The following is a 19,687-nucleotide window of genomic DNA, read 5'->3' as shown; positions in this document are numbered from 1 at the left end:
CTCTGAGTGGCTGGGAACTTTCGGGTTCCATCCATTTATTTTTCTTTGCCTGAGAGTGGTTTTTTTTTTTTTTCTAAGTCACTGTGTTGCAATGCGGCTTCAGAAACATTGCGAGGCCACTCCCGGGGCGCAGAAGCGGTCGACCCTGGAGCCCTCGCCCTCCGTCAGGCCCGCCCGTGGGACTGCGGTGGCCGTGGCCCAGCCCAGCCCCCGTGGGCTCAGGAGTTCCAGAAAAATCCTGCCCGGCGTGATGCCGCTCAGCTGCTTCCAAGGGGTAAGGGACATGGGGGCGGTGAGCCCCCCGCTGCTGTCCCGGGGTGGGGACCCAGCCCCCCACGCCCAGCCCGGCGGCCGGCACTGCCTGATGCTGAGTCTCTGTGGTCGCTTTTCAATCGTCTTTTTTATTCAAATACGAAAGAACATGTCATTTCTTCCCACTTGGTCTGAAAGGAGGTCCCCTGGGGAAATCTAAGAGAACAGTCGGCTCGAGGGCAGAGGGCAGCTGGCTCGCTGGTCCCACGGGGACGCACGCTGGCTTCAGAACAGCCGCCGGCCCCAGGCCCCTCCTGGTGGGAAAGACGAGTGGCCGCCCCAGACCACGCTCCAGGTGCAGAGCGGACGCAGCGGACTCCGTCCTGGGGCCTCTGCCACCCTGAGGACCCCTCGGAACAGGGTGACAGCAGCGTGGGCAGAAAACCAACAGTCCCCCCAGAAAACCAGGGATGCGCCAGCCCCCCGGGCCAGGCTCCGCCAGCAGAGACGAGAAGTCGCCTTGGCGGGGCGCCGGTCACAGCTCGCTGCGCGATGCCTTGGCCACGATCACCAGCTTGGAGAGCTCGGACTTGAAGGCGCCGGGCCTGTGGGACACTGCGGAAGAGGAGACGCTTGGGAGGGCCCTCACCGCCCCACAGATTCTCTGGGTCCTGGGCTGGGCAGGGGAGCCGTCCCCGTGGAAAGGCCCCTGGCCCCGAGGGTCTTACGGGTGAGGGACTGAAGAAAGGTCGGGAGGTCGAGGGCAGCAGGAGCCACGGGAAAGTGAGGTGGGAAGAGCCATGGTCATTTTTGCCACAGGGAGAGGGCACGGGGGTCGGGCTGCGTCACCTCCTGCTCACACGGGCAAATCAGGCCCAGACGATGCTCTTCCAGCAGGACCAGGAAATCTGGCCTCCACCTGCCACCCGCCCCCCCAGCTGGACCGTGACACCCTGTCCATCCTGTGCCCTGGGGCTCGGGGTTTGCCAGCAACCCCACCTCCCGTTCTTGACCTTGACTCTGAATGGTCCCGGGACCTCCAGGACCCAGGCCCCTCCCTATAAGCTCCCTGCTCCTGCTCGTGCCCTCCTCCTCTCCACTTTCGAGCCTGGTGACACCCACTGCTGCATGAGACCCTTCGCCTCATCTTTCCCCGTCCCTCAGGACCCTCACGGCTCCCCCAGACGCGGCTAGCTCCCACGTCCCGTCACCATCACCTGCCCCCTTGCTCTTGCACGCTGAGCCCCAACTCGGGAGTGTCTCGCTCATCCTTCTGCTCAGCATCTGCCTACGCGGCTCGATGTGGCTCAGAGGACACTGGGGCGTGACCCGCTCCCCCATCACACACGCGGTCCCGACCTCAGTGCCCTGTGGCCACGATGCTCTAAACTCTCGAGGCCGTTCCTGGTCCCAGAGCCCAGCCCGGCCAGGCAGGGTGGACGTCCCAGGTGCACGCCCCCCATGGAGCACCCGGGCTCGCGATTCTCCATCGGGGGTTGGCAAAGCCGGCCCGCTGCCCGGGAGCTAACAGTGGGTTTCACATTTTTAAACAGCTTTCAGAACAATGGGAAGAAAACGGAATTTTGGGATGTGGGAAAGTGACGTGAAATTCACACGTTGCGTTCACACAATAAAGTTTCACTGGGACGCGGCCATGGTCCAGCCACCGACACAGGACTCACGCCCCTCTGCCCGCCGGGGCCACCCAGGTGGACTAGCCCACAGAGACACCCCGAGCTGCCCCACGAAGTGAGAACTCCGACCCTCTCGCCCTTTACAGAAACAGTCTGCTGACGCTCGGCTCTGACCCCCAGGACCCGAATGGCAGTCCTTGGCCCTGCCCGCCTGCGGTGGGTGCCGTCAGCTCCCCCACCCTCCCCGCTCCAGCCCTGGGTCCCGAGCCACGACCCCTCCGTCTTCACGCACCTGCTGTTTTGGTCACCTCGAATTCCTCGCTTTGCAGGGGAACATCGCTCTCTTTTTCAAACGCAGCTTTCGACTGAAAGAGAACCAGGGGTCCTGTTCTAATCAGGGGAGGACATGAGTCGCGTTGCTGCCCGAGAAGCACAGGCTGAGGGCGCACGCAGAGCTCTCTCAGCCCATGAAGGAGAACCCGCTAGAAGAGGCTTGGTGACCCCCTAAGAGCCTGTCCACTGGCTTAAGACGTCATGCCTTTGCGGCAAATCCTGGGAGGAAGGCACTGAATTCCATTTTTTCTTGAGTTAATTTATGGAAAAGACACAAGCCTGACAGTATCAAACATTGAGCGTAATGTTTAAAAGTCTGAGTCGTGTCTCTTTCAAATCAGCTAAGAGAAGAGAGTTTTAAAGTGAGAAGGGACCCTGGAGAACAGCTGGTTCAAAGGTGTGCTGGTCACGCTGATGTGTGGACTCGGGGCAGCCACGGTCCCCACTCACATGGACTCTGCTGGCGGGAAGGAAAGTCTTGAAGAGGTGATGAAAGGCCACCCTGAGCCGACTTTGGGTAAAGGGCATGGGTGGGCCTGGTTTAGTCAGGTGAAGGGCCTTCACAGCAGAGCCGAGGCCCCCTGGAGAAGACAGGATGCCTGTGTGGCTGGCGGACCCTGGTGGGAGCAGGTCCCGGCCACGAGTCTCCAGGCCTGTTTCCCACCAGTTCCGCTTCTGGAACCGACAAGCGTTTTTCTAACTGTTTCTGACCCAAACGCAGGAGCGGGGGGCCCTGCAGTGTGGCTGGCCCTGCTAGGGGATGCAGGGTCAGGAGCAACGCCGAGGCGCTGACCGCGGGGCGCCGGAGCCGCACCAGTGAGCCACGCCGCCTGCTTCTCCGGGTCCCCTTGCGCCCGCGCTGTCCCCACTCGTGTCCTCGCCGTGCCCCCGCCCCGGGCGCTGAGAGGCGCCGGTACTCACGTAGGCCATGCCGTACTCGACCTCGGCGCCGCGCACCTCCGCCCGGAACTGCGTGAAGTAGAGGTAGGACTTGCCCTGTGGCCTGCAGAGAGGGGCCAGGTCAGCCGGGCCGCGTGCGCCCCGCTTCCAGGACGGACGCCGTTTCAGGCGCCGCTGACCGTGGGGAGGAGGGGCCCCCTCAACTCCATCCACCCCTCTTTCCTCTTTGCCGGAACGTTCTCCTGGCCCCTTCCCCTTCGGGGCTCCAGCTGGCCTGGGCCCCACCCCCGTGTTTGTTCCCCGAGTGCTTTTCAGTCAAGCGCCGGCGACATTCCAGGTGTTGCAGTGAGGGCCGGGCCAGCAACACCCCGGGGCCTGAGAAGTACAGGGGTTAACTAGGAAGGGGGGGCGGGGCATCTGCAAAGGTCCCGTGGAGGGTGCAAAGGGGACATCGAAGCAACCGCAAGGTCGGGTGGCCGGAGCAGAGAGGAGCTGAGCGGGGACGACTGGTGTCACAGGGGACGAGGACATCTGCGTAGGGCTGGGGGTGGAGGCAGCAGGGAGGCTGGGAGGGGGTGGCGGGGATGGGGGGGCGCATGCAGGTGGGTGGGGGCGCCAGGGGACCCCCAATTCTCTCGGCCCGTGGCTGCCCAGGGCCTGGCGGACTGAGGACCCATCAGTGTCTGAAATCTGGAGGCCGGGCCAGTCACGCTCCACCTCCTGGCGGGGCGGGGGGCCCAAGGTCAGCAGGTGGCTGGGGCTGCGTGTGTCCTTGGGCACCTGGGGGGCTGGTGTGCACGCCCCGTGCGGGGTGGCGATGTGCACGGGGAGGGTGCAGATGGGGGGCCTTCCTGTGACACGGGCGCCCCGGGGTGTCCTGACGAGGACTCGGGGCTCTGATAGGGGCCGGTCCCGCAGAGCGGGTGGGGCTCCCCCACTACTTAGTAACACCTGCTGTTTGCACGGCGTCAAGCAGGGCACTGGGATGGCGCCACTAGTATGATTAAAACTCGCGTGTCCTTTAATTAAATGTCACCGTCACCACTCCCTGATTGTGTCCCATTTGTAATCTGTGCCCCTCTGACCCTGGTGCCCTGGGGGGGCGACCACGGCTTGGACTTCTGCGTAGTCGCAAAGGGCCTGCGCTGTTCCAGGCGCACAGTAAAGGCTGGAGAAATGGGTTCTCTTGGGGTGATGCGTCCCAGGCCGCGGAGCCCAGGGGAGCGGGGACAGGCCATGAGGCAGCTCCATCCCCTCATCCCCACACTCCCTGTCAGGACGGGATGACGGGAAGGATGGACAGGGCATTGAACCATCACCGTGACTGCAAGGGACCAGGGCTGCTCGCACTGCCTGGGCCACACTCCCCAGGGCCCCGACCCCTCTGGGCCTCAGTGTTCACGCGCTTCCCGGGGGCGCCGTCCTCGCCCCAGCCCAGTGTGGCAGCCCCTTTCCTGCCTGCAGTCACGTGACCCGCTCCGCCGGCCTGTGCACCCGGGTGTGCCCTCCAGGGCTGTGAGCCCATGTCACTCTGCCTGACCCCTTCCCCTGCAGCAGCCCTGAGCGAAGGCGCCTCCTCCGGGGGCCACGCCACGCCGCCGCCAGGACCCGCACTCACCTCCAGATGGTGCAGGTGAAATGCTGGTGATCTTCGCTGGTCCCCAGACTCATCTGCCACCTCTGCGGAGAGAACACGGACACGCGTCAGGCCGGACGCACAGCCCGGCAGCGCGGGCTCGCTCTGTCTCCAGCTCCCTCGCAGTGGTGCAAAGGGCCCGAACCTTCCTGGGGCCACCTGGCTGGAGCCTGGCCTGCAGGTCCCCCCACGCTCTGCTCAGGGCCGTGGACTTCCCCCCTCACGGGGCGTACGTGCCATCGCAGGACGCACGACACCACGAGTGACCCCTAAGGTCACCGATGGACTTGGGGCGACGGTGACTGGGCCACGCAGTTTCCTCGATCGCCACGGATGTGCCCTCTTGGGGGGACGTTGATAATGGGGGAGGCTGTGCATGCGGGGATGGGCGGCCAGAAAGAGATCCATCTCTCTACCTTCTGCTCAATTTGGCTGTGAACCTACAACTGCTCTAGAAAATAAAATCTATTAAGGAAAATAAAAACAAAAAGACAAGAAAGGAAGACGGCGCATTCACACTGGCTGGTATAATTATAAGGAAGTCCTGGGAGAAGACACAAGATTTTCATCATCGCGGTTACACCAAGGACGTGGGCGGGAAGCGGACAAATGGAAGGTGCTGGAAAGCTTTTCATAGGCTTTTCTTTTTGAACAATGCGAATGTATTAGCTTTTTTTAAAAAAAACTAAATTAAAAAAATTAAAAACTTTCCATGCTTCCCCAACACACCGCCACCAGTTTATTCGGATTTTCATGGGCTCTGAAAACCCAGCCAACGGGGAACCGTAAACCTGTGTCACTTCTGGGCATTTTTGCGTTTTGCCAGCAAAATGAGAGATTACAGCCCTCTCCTGGGTAATAATGGACCCGGGTTTAATGTCAAGGCCTTTCCAGAAGGGAAACAAGTCCATTTTTATGGTAATTATCAGGGGAGTAGATGGTCACTGAAGCCGTTTGCCTGCGGCAGGAAACCGGCAGGACACGCTCGCTGGGTGCCAGGCCAGACCTGCCACTCGGCCTATTTATTTTCTATTTAATAATAAATACCTGTTGGGCTCCAAGGCCTCTGAGAACCAGAAACGGTTTTATGCTGTGAAATAGGTCTGGGAAAATTTTCCACAGCTCTTAAAAGCATCAGGAGAAGAAAGGCCAATATTTAACACTAAAAAAAAAATTAGGAACGCAAACAAGTTTAAAACCAAAAGTTTCTTGGCAGTAGGATCAGTGTCCCTCTGAGGGGACTTGTGAAATGTGAACTTGACCGTGGGCTTGTGGCTGCAGGGCGGGGGCCGGGCGAGGAGGCGCCCAGTTCAGCTTGAGCCTCTGGGACGTTCTCTGTAAGGCCAAGGGGGTTAGGGTCCTAAGTGGCCGGGCGTCACAGATGACACGCAAATGGGAGCCACTATTCTTTTGTATTAGGATGTAAATGCAGCCAGTTCCAGGAGTCTGGCCTACGCATCCGGGTGCGTCTCCTTCGCCCCATCAAGACCCAGATGGGTTCTCTGTCGCCAAAGATGCTCCCGGTTCCCTTGGGGTCAACCCCTTCCTGCAAACTCCTGGTGAGCACGGATCTGACCTCAGTCCCCATCGCTGTGCCTCTGCAGAAGGTCACCTGTGCGGACCATCAGTCTGTGGTCAGTTCATGTAACGCATTCGAGGTTTGGCAGCTTGCTGCGGGCCTCCACAGTTCACTTCCTTTTGACGGCTTTATTGAGAAACTGTACAATTCACGCTTTCAAAGTGCACAATTCAGTGTTTTCTCGTATATTCTGGATTGTGAAACCGTCATCACACTCTAATTCCAGAACATTCCATCACCCCATAAGGAAACCTCGTCCCTATCAGCAGTGCCCTCAGCCCCTCCCCAGCCCCCGGCCCCCACGAGCCCGCTCTCTGTCTGTGGATCGGCCTGTTCTGGACGTTTCCCGTCCATGGGGTCACACGCCGTGTGTCCTTCTGTGTCTGCTTCTCTCCCTGAGCGTCGTGTGTGCAGGTCCGTCCACGTGCGGCTGTGTCGGGGCCTCGCTCCTCTTCACGGCTGCGTCGTGCTCCAGAGTGTGGATGGCCGCATCTTACTGATCCACACACCCGCGGATGGACGTTTGGGTCGCTTCCACTTGTCGGCTGTCCTGGATCACGCGGCTACGCACAGTCGGGCCCAGGCTTTTGCGTGCACCTGCATCTTCACGTCTGCGGGGTCAACACCCAGCGGTGGAAGTGCGGGGCTGTCTGGTGAGCATGTTTACAAGAAACGGCCAATTTTCCCAAGTGGCCACAACTTGTTGCCTTCTCGCCAACCGTGGAGGGCACCGGGAGCTCGTGAACAAGCCTGTGCCCACCGTCACCTGACACCACTGGCTTCTCAGGCGACCCCCAGAGACACAAACCACCGTCAAAGAAGCCAGAGCCGCTGCTGCCCTCAGAGGCCCGGGCCCCCGAGCTGGACGTGCGCCGCCCCACCGACCCCAGGCCCACAGTCCTGAGGTCTCCTGGGCACCCAGACCGGGAACCACTGGCCACCCGCGGTGTCCGACTGTCACAGTCCTAGATCAGCGCTGCCAGAACGAGACGGCGCCAAACACGTCTCTCTTCTCTTGGGTGATTCGCTTCAGGAGGAATCCGCTCGGCCGGGACCGAAGGACCAAGCCTACGGCTGGCTCTAGTCTGTGACTGCACTGCTGCTCCAAGAGACGGCCCGGCCCGCGGTCACACCGCCTGGAGGGAGCGACCGCGACTCTCCCCGGGCGCCAGAGCAGACGGTCCCCCTGAAGCTTAATCAGGGAGGCGCGTGTGCTGTTTTCCACGGTGCCGGTGGCGCCGGGCGGGTCCCGGCACAGAGCTGCGGGGAGGGGCCTGTGCCCTGGGGACCTCGGTCACCTCCCAGCTCGGGAGCCTGGAAATTCTCCACCTCTGGGCCTCCGTGTCCTCGTGTGTAAAAAGGGATGATGTGGGGACAGTCCCGCCTGCTGGCGCGGTGGCGAGATGAGACGAGGTGTCTGCGCCACGGGAGCAGCGTCACCGCGATGTCACTGTCCAGTAGATCGATCGTCAGCATGACAGGGCTGACACGTGGACGAGGGCGCGCTGGGTCGCATCCCGGGGCTCTCGGGGCGCAGGGCTGGACCGCGGGCCCGGGGTTACTATTCCGAAGAATGTCCCACAGCGGAGTGGACGCCTGGGAGCAGAGGCTGGGATGGGGGTCTCCAGTCGTTTGCTCCAGGCTGTTAAAATGTTGCCGCTGGGAATCACTGACTTTCATTTACAAACTGGACATGTCTAAAATCCTCAAAGCGGGCTGCATGTCCCTCTTGCCCCGTGGTTGTCAAGTGGGGATCACTTTGTTCCCCAGGGGACACTGGGCGATGCCTGGGGACATCTGTGGTTGTCATGACTGGTGGTGTCCTGGTGTCGAGTGGGTGGGGCCAGAGATGCTGCTCAACCCCCCACAGTGCCCAGGTCGGCCCCGCACAGACAGTGACCGGGCCCCTACGTCCACAGTGCTGGGGGAGAGACCCCCTCGCCCATTTCAACGTCCTGAGTGTGAGACAAGGCTCTGGCCCGGAGCCAGCCTGCTGGAGGGCCAGGCACGTGCCGTGGGGGTTCCCAGGCCGCCTCTGTCTCTAAGACTCCACGCTGTTCCAGGACACAGAGCCACAGACTGTTCTGGAATGAGAGCCGTGTCTCCCCAAGCCTGGGTGTTGGGGAGGAAAACACAGTGAGGGACACGAGAGACGGGGCCACTGTTTCCGCCGTGACAACGAGGCGTGACAAACCACCCCAGATCTGGTAACTTACGACAACTGACATTTACTCCCTCACCTTCTGGGGGCCGGAAGTCCCAAATCCAGGTGTCGCAGGCCCGCGCTCCCGCCGGAGGCTCCGGGAGAGGATCCTTTCTGCCTCTTCCAGTTTCCGGTGGCTCTGCGTGTTCCCTGGCTCGTGGCCGCACGTGTCACTCGGCCCCCCCCTGCGTCTTCTCTTCCCCTATCCAATCTCCCCCGTGTGTCTCTTATAAGGACTCTCGTCACTGGACTCGGGGCTCCCCTAACAATCCAGGAGGATCGCTTCATCTCAAAACCCTTCACTTCATCACATCTGCAAAGACTTTCTAAATGAGGTCACCTTTACGGGTTCCATGAGTTAGGATGTGGATATACCTTTTTGGAGGGCTCCCTTCAACTCCCTACGCCACGCACCAGATGACCACAAACTGAGGAGGTCGACAGCAACGCCCCTTTATAGCTCGGAGCTGTGCAGGGCAGAGGGCCGGGCATCGCGAGGCTGGGTCCCTTGCTCAGGGTCTCGCCAGCGAGAATCAACGTGTCGGCCACACTGTTCGCATCTGGAACTCGGGTCCTCTTCCAACTCCCGTGGTTTTGGCAGAATCAGTTCCCGGCGGGTGAAGGACTCCTTGTTGCCAGCCAGGTGACACCCATCTCTCCTAGAGGCCAAACGCGCTCCTTGCCACGCGGTCCCCACAAAGCTGGCAATGGGGCATGTCGGCCGTTTCATGCTTCAAATCTCACTTCCTCTTCTGCCAGCAGCTGGAGCAAACAGCCCACGAAGACACAGGGACCTGAGCCCTACACTGCAAGGCACTGGATTCTAGCAACTTCCACGAGCCTCGAAGGGGATTCTCCCAGAGCCTGCAAATGAGAGCCCAGCCCGGCTGACACCTTAACTTTTTTTTTTCTTTTTTTTTGGTGAAGAAGATTGTCACTGAGCTAACATCTGTGCCAACCCTCCTCCGTTTTATGTGGGATGCCACCACAGCGTGGCTTGACAAGCAGTGCTAGGTCCGCGCTCGGGATCTGAACCTGTGAACCCTGGGCCGCCAAAGGGGAGTGCGTGAACTTAACCACTACACCACTAGGCTGGTCCCTTGATTTTGGTTTTATGAAGCACCCCACTGAGCCGCTGGGACGTCTGACCTCCAGGACCCTGAGGTGTTGTTTTAAGGTTCGAACAAATGGGTGTTGTTTTAAGGTTCGAAGTCTGGGTGATTGTTACGCAGCACAGAAAACGAAGACAACGCCCCTAACAGAGGCCCATGGGAGTGGCAGCTTCCCACCCACGCCGCTCCTGCTGTCCAGACGCGTGTCCGCTCTGTGGAATTACGAGTGGAACCTGCCACCACTAGTTAACTTGAGCACTCTCGCTTTTCCTGGTTAAGCAAGAATAGCCTTATGAGTGGAAGTTAACGCACGCACGAGCCAAGCCCGCTGTCCCCGGAGAGCGTCTCTGTGTGACAATGGCTGTCGTCATGCTGAGCGACATGGAACTTTGAACAACTCACCTCATTGGTCCCTCCTTGAGAAGCGTAGGTGAACACGCAAGAGTATCTGTCCTAGAGAACAGAAGGAAAGAGAAAGGCTTGGGAGGGGCTCCTGGGGGCGGCAGGGTCTCGGGCCATCCTTCTGAGATGCAGAATCAAGATCAGCCCTCTTTTGAGCATCTGTTCCCTGGGGAAAGGAGGCAGTCTGCAGACCTCCTGGGTCAGGACCAACGACCCACGTGGCTTCTAGCAGATGAGGAACAGGAAGAGGGAGGTCACACCCCCTCCAGCACCCACCAAGCAGGGACACCTGGGGGCCCCTCTCTGCTCTGCTGTGCCTAACACACAATGCATTTGCACAATACCCGCTAGAAGGAAATCCTCAACAAACAGTTGGAGGACTGATAAGGAGGAGTGGGGAGGAAGCCTCTCCAAGGAGCTGGGGACAGGGCTGGGCTAGACCCGCCTGCCGTCTCCAGGTAAAGAGGGCCTGGCCTCACACCTGGGGGGAAAGGATGTGGGACCTTGTGCAACGGAAGGAGAGAGCCACGCCCGTCCACTTCCTCCCGAGCCAGCGCTGCAGCTCACGACCTGCTGCACAGCCTCGGGGCGCACACCCCTCAGCTCCAGCTCCCCTCTCCCCATGTCTGCGCCCGCCCTGCTCGCCAGTGGCCGGACACTCGCCTGGGGCTGGGGGACAGGGATGCCTGGCACTCGGGGCATGTGAGAGGAGATGGGGACTCAGGTTGGTGACCCAGGCCCCTCAAAGCCCTCAGCCCCCAGGAGGCCCTAGAAGTTCAGTCCTGTCTCCTGGATGACCCTGCACTGGAGCCCAGGACCACCTCCTCAAGCCCCGCCCCCTCATCGAGCCCCGCCCCTGGGCTCCACGCCCCACCACAAAAACCCCGCCCCTAGGGTACACACCCCTCCGCAAAGCCCCGCCCCCTCGGTCCATACCCATCCGCAAAGCCCCGCCCCCTCACCGAGCCCACCTGGGGCCACGCCCCTCCACAAAGCCCCGCCCCCTCCTCGAGCCCCGCCCTAACGGTCCCTGTCCCCTCCTCGGGCCCCGCCCCGGCCACCCCTCGAGCCCCCGGGGAGGTTGCGGCACGTACCCCCGGGCCCGCGTTCTGGGAGAAGGAGTGCACGACGCCGCCGGGCCGCACGTCAAAGGCCACCGTCGTGGGCTCGGACACCGCCTCCGCCGGCTTCAGCGCCACGGCCGCCAGGAGCAGCGCGACCCACAAGCTCGCGCCGCCGTCGCCACTGTGCCTCCCGCCGCTGGGCGCCGCCATCTTGGACTGGGCGCGCAGGGCAGGGGCGGCGACGGGGCGCGGCGAGGGACACGTGGGGCGTCCGCCGGGGGCCACGTCTTCGCGGCGCGGCCACGTGACCCGGCGCGCCCCGCCCCTCTCCCGCCGGCGCCGCCATCTTGGGGGCGGGACTTGGGGCTCCTCGGGGAGTCCGTGGGGTGCGTGGTCTTGGAGCCGGGTTTCTGGGCTCGGGGTCCCGTGGGCCCTCACTTACTGGCCGTGGACTGACCCTGCAGCCCTTGCAATCAGTCAGTGTAGACGGGATGGGGGAAATGGAAAGTCAACACTGGACTAACCATCATCGTTGCAGCCAAGATCCGTGGATGGAGGCTCCAAATGGGTGGGGGAAAATGTGATGAGAACCAGCCTGTTTGCACAGTCGCAAAGTACTGCCCCCCAAGATACGTATTAGTTACAAAGAGAAAAATAGTAATTTACAACGGAGACCCCATCGTTAGCCCAATGATCCGAGTTACCGTCCCCCAACATGAGGTGGCGACACCCCGGTGCCGCAGACGCGCCCTCCCAGGGGCACCTGTGGAATCGTCGCCCCAAATGCACGACCTCAGTGGAATCACAAGCCAACATCAGACAAACCCGAGACGCAGGATGTCCTACAAGATACCCGGGCAGCACTCTTCAAACATGTCCTGGCAGACGGGCTGAGGGTCCGCCCAGGACAAGGAGAGGCGGTGTGAGCCCTGGATCGGTCCTTGTCTTGGTTCGGGCTCTTGTAACAAAAATGCCACAGCCCGAGGGCCTTAAACAACAGGCGTTTATTTCTCGGGGTCCTGGAGGCTGGAGGTCCAAGATCAAGGTGCCGGCAGATTCGGTGTCTGATGAGGACCCGCTTCCAGGCCGTAGATGGCGTCTTGTCCCTGTGTCCTCACATGATGGAAGTGGGAGGGAGCTCTCTGGGGCCCCTCTTGCAAGGGCGCTAATCCCATTCACCAGGGCTGCACCCCCAGGACCTCATCACCGCCCCAAGGCCCCACCTCCAAATTCCATCCCCTTGCGGGGGTAGGATTCAACATACGAATTCTGGGAGGACACAAACATTCAGTCTGGAACAACCCTGGACCAGAAAAACGACCTTCGAGGGAGAAACGGTGAAATCCGAATGAGGTCCATATGTTAAATATATTAATTTAAAACTTTTAATTTTAGTTAGTATATTAATTTATTAGTATATTAATATAATATGTAATTACTATATTATGTATCAATGCAATTAATATATAACTAAGACAATTATATATTTATATATAAAAATATAATTTATAATATATAAAATAATGTTAATAAAATTATATATTAATATAACTGTTAAATTAATAATATTAACTTAAATTGATATAATTTTAATGAATAAGTTTGCTACAATTATAGTGATTAGTTATATAATTTAATTATATATTAGATGATAGGATGGTACTGATGTTAATTTCCTGGCTTCAATAACCCGGCTTATACCACAGTTACATAAGATGTTCACATTAGGGGAAGCTGGATGAAGGGTATTCTGGAACTCTACTATTTCTACAGCTTTTCTCCGAGCCAAAATTCATTTCAAAATATGAAATGAAAAAGAAAATAATTCCTACCTCGGGGGGTTGTCAGGAGGATTAAGTGAGGGCAGGCAGGCAAAGCTCCTACAAGTAAGAACTCTAAATATTAGCTGTTACCAGCGTTAGATGCCAACGAAGAAATCCCAGATTTCCCGCTACGGAAGGAAAGCTTTTGTGTGTGTGTGGGGGGGGGGTGTGTCACAAATTGCTTAAAATTTTCAAGAAAACACCCGTGGCCAGATCTGGAGTCTCCAGAATGAAGCTGGTTTTCCTGGTCCTTCCCGACTTGAAAGAACGGAATGCAGAGAGCAAATGTCACAGGGGACCCCTCAGCTGGGCTCCATCGCACCACCCTATGAGGAGGGTCCTGTCGGAGGCTGGCGGCCCCCCAGATAACGCTACCTGCAGGACTCATGCTTTTCTGTGGCAGCAGCCTAGCCTAAATTGGGCTGGCTGCTCTGGGGTAAGGAATTTCTTCCTCCTCGCCACTGCCTGCCCTGGATCCATTAGAAACTGGCTCCACAAACCGGACCCCCGCCGTCCTATCCCTCTGGCGTTTTGCTCAGCACGGCTCCGTCGACGTCTTTCCCACATCCTCACTGCGGTGCTTGACCTTCAGCCTGTCACTACGAAGGGTTCGATTGGTGGCCAAGCGCTGATGCTAAGATGTCTCCATTGTGAGCTGAGTCTCCCACGCAAGGGGGTGGGTTTGTGCGTGTGTGTGTTTTCTTTTCAGAAGGACTGAGCCCCAAGCGTCTTGCCTTTCCTTTTGGCTTCCAAAAAAAAACCCACAAAAAAACAAAAAAAAACCCACACTGGAGGCATTAAGAGAGAAAAACCATCATTCTGAAGATCCTGCTTTCTAGTCTTTAAAGGAAAAGATTAGATAAGAGAAATAGTACAATTTCTCTCTCTATGGTCAGGACACCACGAACAGCCGGGGGTGTGGATCTAAAGGGATTGGACGAAGCGGCTCCTTCGTGGTGAATAAGCAACTCCGTATTTTGAGGGTGGTGGTGTTAGAGGAATCTACACAGGTGGCAGAGTGGAACAGAACTGCACACACACACAAATGAGCATGTGGGAAAGCTGAGAAAATCCAAATAAGGTCTGGAGTCTCGTTAAGTGCACGGTGCTCATGTCAGCTTCGCCTTTTGCCCGAGCTCGATGGTGTGGAAGGGCTGTAACCTGGGGGAAGGGTAGATGGGACTCTGTACTATTTTTGCAACTTCCTATGTGTCAATAGTTACTATTTTTTTGAAATACCATAAATAGGTTGGAGAAGAAAATGACAAACCAGGAAAACATCTGCAACCGATATGACACGGGGTTTTATGTCCACACCTATGGCTTCCTGCCAGTTAGGGAAGAGATGAGCCATGCCACCAGGAGAGGAATCAAACGCGTGTGGACAACCTGAAACAGCATTGGGGACCCTCCCGCTGACGGTACCCCCACCAGCGGGGGAGAACGCTAGCGGCTCATGTATCAACTCAGAAGAAACAAACACCTCTTAACCTGCCACCTCTGGGAGCCCGAGACCTTCTGCCGGCAGACACTTGTCCTTTTGTAGCTGCCCATGATCCATTGCCACTTCCCATTGGCAACCCACTTCCGTTTCTGGGCCTCATTCTTGCTGTCTCATGACAATCTGAGGACTGGCTGAGTGAGGCAGGGGCGGGAGGTTCGATGAAGAGTTCCTGCTTTGAGATGATCATGGGTTCCCAGCTGCCAAGCCTCCTGGGGCAACTCCAGTGCCCCCTTTCCCACCACTTTTGTCATTCCGTGACTTGTGATTAGTTCCCTCCTCCACTTTCTTTCACAGGGGATTAAGCGAAAGACAGCTTGTTCCTGAGATGATTTTAAACATTCATTGGCTGAGCTTCCAACCTGTAAAACGTTTTGAAATCGGTGACATAGTTCAGTTTGCAACATGTATGACAATGGACTGGTTTCCTTCATATATAGAGTGTCTACAAATCAATGAGGCCAACTGGTCAAAAGAAAGGTGGGCAAATGATTACTAGTCAACAGATGTCATCAAACATGGAGATTCCCACACATAAAAGAAATCTGAATTCAAATTACAGTGGGATGACATATTCACCCATCAGAAGGGCAAAGATAAAAATGCAAACACCTAGTACTGGGGAAGGAATGGAGACGCAGACACACTCCTCCCCTCTCAGCAGGAGTGTACTCTGAGGCATTCTCTTTTGACGGCAATTTGGCATTCTTCAAAATTAAGAATGAATATGCTTTTTGTTAATTCCTAGAAATATATTCCTAGAATAGTTTACCCTGTAAACTCAAACATATACCCAAAACAGGCACCAGGCTGTTTCTTGCCGTATCACTTATACCAGGGCTTGGCCAACTTCAGCCCGAGGGCCAAATCTGGCCAGCTGCCTGGTTTTGCAAATAAAGTTTTATTGGCACACAGCCACGCCCACTCATTTACATACCCTCCACCCCCTCAATTACATACCCTCCCTGCCTGCTGGGAACTCCGAGGGCAGAGTGAGTAGCTGGGGGAACAGACTGGCCTGCAAAGCCTAAAATATTTACTGTTTGGCCCTTTACAAAGAAAGTCTCCTGACCTCTGATTTATACTGACTTACACAAAAAGCCAAGAATAACCTGTTTTCCTTTGATAGGTATCCAGCAAAATAAATCATGACGCATTCACAGGGTGGAAGAGAATGCAGGTATCAAAAATGGAGACTGGGGAGCCAGCCCTGGTGGCCTAGTGGTTAAGTTCAGCACGTTCCACTTCCGCAGTCTGCGTTTGGTTTCCGGGCATGGACCTACACTTCTCTGTTACCGGCCATGCTGTGCTGGTGGCCCACATACTAAAAAACAGAGGGAGACTAGCATGTATGTTAGCTCGAGACAATCTTCCTCAGCAAAAAAAAATAAATAAATAAAAGCAGAGCTTCCTAAAGATGGAGGGTGACCGTGCGGGGCAAGGCCATCCTGCTGTTAGAAATTCAAGTGGAGAGTGCTGTCTGCATGGCTGAGTGGCACAGAGACCTGGCTCTCTTGGTCTCTCGGCTGTTGGGACAAACATGATGAGGTGCAGGGCCTGCCCTCCCTGGTTGGCGGTTCCTGAGCCCTGAACCAGGGAGTGAGGCATCTGGACAAGCACAGATGCAAAAGGTAGTAATGGTGGCGGGCGGCGGTGGGCCGAGCGCGGCCAGGAGGATGTGGCCTGGGCTGTGCTTTTGCCCTGGGGGCCGGGGGACCGGCTGCGGCCACATCCTGTGCTGGGTCCCTAAGTGACACGCTTGGCGGCATCAGGGCGGCTGGGACCGTCCCCCCTGGACCACTGATGAGGGTGGGGCATCTTCAGCGAGGGGCAGGCCCCCCCCCCCCAGAGGAGCCCCCCACGAGCCGCGGGGCCGGGAAGGAACCTCACTGAGGCTGGTGGCCACGCTTCCATCTGGAATCGTTTAATGAGTCGACTTCTGACACGCATAATTATAAAAGAATAAGAATCGACAAAAATATTTTCTTTCCATAATATGTAGAGGTGGTTCGTTTCTGGTGGGGCTTTTTTTTTTTTGCTTCTTTTTTGCTTTTTGCCCCTGGCGGAACTCTTGGCGGGGAGGGAAAGGAAGGAGGAAGGGTCACCCTGAGGCGGGGATGGCGCCACGGCGCCCCCGGACCCTGGTGTGCGCGTGCGGCCGCCCGGGGGGCTGGCTGGGTCGCACCCCGCGGGCCAGCGGCGGACCCCGATTCTAGACTGAGGCTCCCTCGTTTCTGTCCTTTAAACAATGATGAAAAACACCCTCCAGAACAAAACGCGGGGATGCGGTGGGCGCGCAGAAAGGCGGTCGCATGCTCCGGGCCGCGGGGGCGGGCCTCTCCGGTGGCCGCGGCTTGACCTCCTGCTCCCGGGCGACACGGGGACAGGAGGGGATGGCTTGACAAGCGCCTCGTGGGCGCGGCCTCGTCTCTCCGTCCCGGCGACCGAGAAGCAACAGGCAAGAACCCAGGAGCATCGAAAACCGAGAGAAGGCGGGGGCGCGAAGGCGGATCCCCTGGGCGCGGCGGGGCGGGCCACTCGGTCCCCCGGGGGCAGCGGCGGCGGAGCCACTTGTGCTCTGGACGCGCCGGCGGCCGCGGGGGTCAGAGGTATTCCTGGAGAAAGTGCAGCAGCGTGACTTCGTAGTGCTCGCCGGACTCGGGGCAGCGGATGCTGTGTCGCTCGTTGGGGTAGATCTGGGGGCAGAGACGGCAGGGCTGGTGGCACCGAGGGACCCTCCCGGAGTCGCTCCCCACTCTGCACCCGGAAGCCCCTCTGCCCCCCTGGCTCGGGCGGCTCCCCGGGGCCCTGCCACCTCCCATCCCGGGTGGACGGGGCGGACGGGGAAGGGCAGACGCTCTGGAACCACGGGCCTGGGTTCGAATCCCCCTCTGCCGCCAGCTTGCTGTGTGCCTCTGGGCGAGTGACAACCTCTCTGGCTGTGGCCGCCCCCCCACAACCGGGAGAAAAATACGGCCCCAGCGGGGTCTCGGCGAGGCGCTCACACGCACGGCCCCGGCGCGTAAGGAAGATCAGAACCCCGACAGCCGCGGTCCCCAAACCCCATCTCGGCGGAGGGGGCGGGGCGGCAAATCAGCGACAGCCGAGCCCCCACCCCAGCCATTTCCACTTCACCGAAAGGCCTCGTCTGCGCAGTACATGCCAAGGCACCCAGGGCGCCCCTCACCAAGGCTCTGCCAAGTGGTTTGTGGGCCCTCACACCATCCGAGGGGGGTCATCCCCAGACAGGGACAGGGACGTGTGGGCCCCCAAGGCTGTGCCCAGGGAATCAGCGGACCCCTGAGACCTGGCTGGTCAACATCCAGGCCCTTGGGCGGATGGTGACAGGGCGCAGGTCTTGCCTCTGGCCATGAAGTGAGGGCTCTCGCACCCCAACTGTTCCCTGATGGCATCTTGGGGCTCACGGGACAGGCGTGAAACCAGTTCCAGATTCACCTCAAGAACCCAGCCGCGATCCCACACTGGGGCTGGGCAGTTCCAGGGTCAGGCCCCATTCCTCACCTCTTCCTACCAGCAAGCTGGGTTTCTAAACCAAACTATTCCTTCCTCTCCCGGCCCACGACCACAGCCTGGGCCCATTACCCCAGGAATGCTTCAAGCTGCTCAGAGGTCTCCCCTCCTCTACCTTTGCCTTCTTTAATCTGTCCCTGGATGAATCACAAGTCTGACTGCACTGTGCCCAGTTCAGACTCCTCCAAGGACTTGGCAGCCTGACATCAAGAGCCAGCTTCCTGGGTCCTGCTGCCCCTGCAGCCTCACCGGCCCCACTCCTCTCTGGCCCGGGGCACCTGCTGCCTGGGGCAGACCCTGCTGCCCCCAGCCCTTCATGCCACCCTGGGTCCTGGCTGCCTGGTTATTTCTTCCTCCCTGTGGGCTGTGAGGGCAGAGAGGGGGTCTGTCTGGGTCCCCACTGTGCTCCCAGCCCCGCTATTTCAGGGTGTCTGAAACAGAAGGCGGGGTGCACTCCATTGCCCCCAAACACTGCCCCATCCCCAGCTCAACCCTAACGGCCTGCTTTTTCTCACTTTCCACTTCTGGGGAGGTAGACGCACAGGACTCGGGGCCCAGCCCCAGCACTGCACGCGCTTCCCGAGAGGACTGGCCTGCACAGCCTCAGTGGACATGGGAGTCATCGAGCCCATTTCACACATGAGCAAGCAAGGCCCGAGGTTCATGGACCTGCCACCCACGGCCACACAGGGAGGCAGCGGCTATCCAGCCACCTGGTTTAGGATTTTGGGCTCAGAAGGGACACTCGAGGTTCCATGTGGGCCCCCCTGACGTCTTCGCCCTGACCTGCAGCTGCCTCTGATGTTTTCGAGGAGCGCGTGTGGTGAGTGGGGGCTGCCACAAGCACATGGACAGCTGTGCACCCCCACAGGGTGCTCTGCCTCCCTCCCGCCCCCTCTGGCAAGTGTGTGCCCAGCCACAGGTCCCCGAGACCCAGCCGTCCTGCCCGATGACCCTCCATTTCCCCAACTATTGAATGGCAACGTGGCACTCCCCAACAGGTCAGAGTGCGTGGAGGGGACCGGGAAGCAGGAAGACTGTGGCAGGAGGTGTAACAAAATCCAGCCCTCTCACTTCCAGCACTCCTCCCGAATCCGCTGGGCCTCTTGCTCCCCACCGGGGCCCTCTCTCCTGCCAGGACGACTGACAGTGGCTCATGTCCCACTGGCCCCTGGCTACAGGACAGCCAGAGGGATGCTGGTCACACGGCAGGGAGACCAGTCACAGCCCTACTCACAGGCCAGGACACCACAACTCACCCTTAGAACAAAAGTCAGCTGAGGCCCCGCCCCCTTACTGCTGGAGCCCCACCCCTCACCTCCAAGGCCCGCCCTCTTACTGCTGAAGCCCAGCCCCTCACCTCCAAGGCCCACCCCTTACTGGTGAAGCCCCAACTCTGACCTCCAAGGCCCGCCCCCTTACTGCTGAAGCCTCGCCCCCACCTCCAACAACCGCCCCTTTATTGCTGAAACCCTGTCCTTCACCTCCAAGCACTGCCCTCCCTGAAGCCCCATCCCACACCTGCAAGGCCCGCCCCTTTACTGTGGAAGCCCCGCCCCTCACTCCAAGTCCCGCCCCTTACCGCTGAAGCCCAACCCTTCACCTCCATGGCCCACCCCCTACTGCTGAAGCCCCACCCTTCCCCTCCAAGGCCCACCCCTTACTGCTGAAGTCCCACCCTTCACCTCCAAGGCCCACCCCTTACTGGTGAAGCCCC

The 19,687-nt window shown here is 58.9% G+C and overlaps 2 protein-coding genes across 6 annotated transcripts in view; both read right to left on the bottom strand.

Annotated features, from left to right (window-relative positions):
• Window positions 1-381: 381 nt before the first annotated feature.
• On the bottom strand, window positions 382-11,342 carry MYDGF (myeloid derived growth factor). Its single transcript, XM_046684515.1, has 6 exons — window positions 11,146-11,342; window positions 10,052-10,102; window positions 4,738-4,799; window positions 3,141-3,222; window positions 2,179-2,251; window positions 382-867 (listed from the first exon to the last, which is right to left on the bottom strand). Exons 1-6 carry the CDS (start codon window positions 11,323-11,325, stop codon window positions 788-790), a joined length of 528 nt encoding a protein of 175 aa, XP_046540471.1. The 5' UTR covers window positions 11,326-11,342; the 3' UTR covers window positions 382-787.
• A 5,000-nt stretch (window positions 11,343-16,342) lies between these two features.
• The window catches only part of DPP9 (dipeptidyl peptidase 9), a 37,459-nt gene continuing 34,114 nt past the window's right edge, over window positions 16,343-19,687 (bottom strand). For all 5 annotated transcript variants that reach the window (XM_046684510.1, XM_046684507.1, XM_046684505.1 and 2 more), the window contains one exon: window positions 16,343-17,135. In XM_046684510.1, coding sequence (XP_046540466.1) covers window positions 17,043-17,135 — 93 coding nt within the window. In that variant the 3' untranslated portion in view covers window positions 16,343-17,042. The remainder of the gene's footprint in view (window positions 17,136-19,687) is intronic.

This window comes from Equus quagga, chromosome 14, assembly GCF_021613505.1.
Source record: "Equus quagga isolate Etosha38 chromosome 14, UCLA_HA_Equagga_1.0, whole genome shotgun sequence".
NCBI classification, from domain to species: domain Eukaryota; kingdom Metazoa; phylum Chordata; class Mammalia; order Perissodactyla; family Equidae; genus Equus; species Equus quagga.
Note: the sequence above shows the minus strand (reverse complement) of the source record. Positions and strands in the feature narration are given on the sequence as shown.

What these genes read in the sequence shown, in the direction of transcription:
- MYDGF (XM_046684515.1), bottom strand. Translation starts at nt 11,325, where the DNA reads ATGGCGGCGCCCAGCGGCGGGAGGCACAGTGGCGACGGCGGCGCGAGC. An exon ending in CCCAGAACGCGGGCCCGGGG is followed by an intron (nt 10,103 to 11,145) that starts GTACGTGCCGCA and finishes TCTGTTCTCTAG; the next exon opens with GACAGATACTCTTGCGTGTT. An exon ending in CGAGGTGACCAAAACAGCAG is followed by an intron (nt 868 to 2,178) that starts GTGCGTGAAGAC and finishes CCTCTTCCGCAG; the next exon opens with TGTCCCACAGGCCCGGCGCC.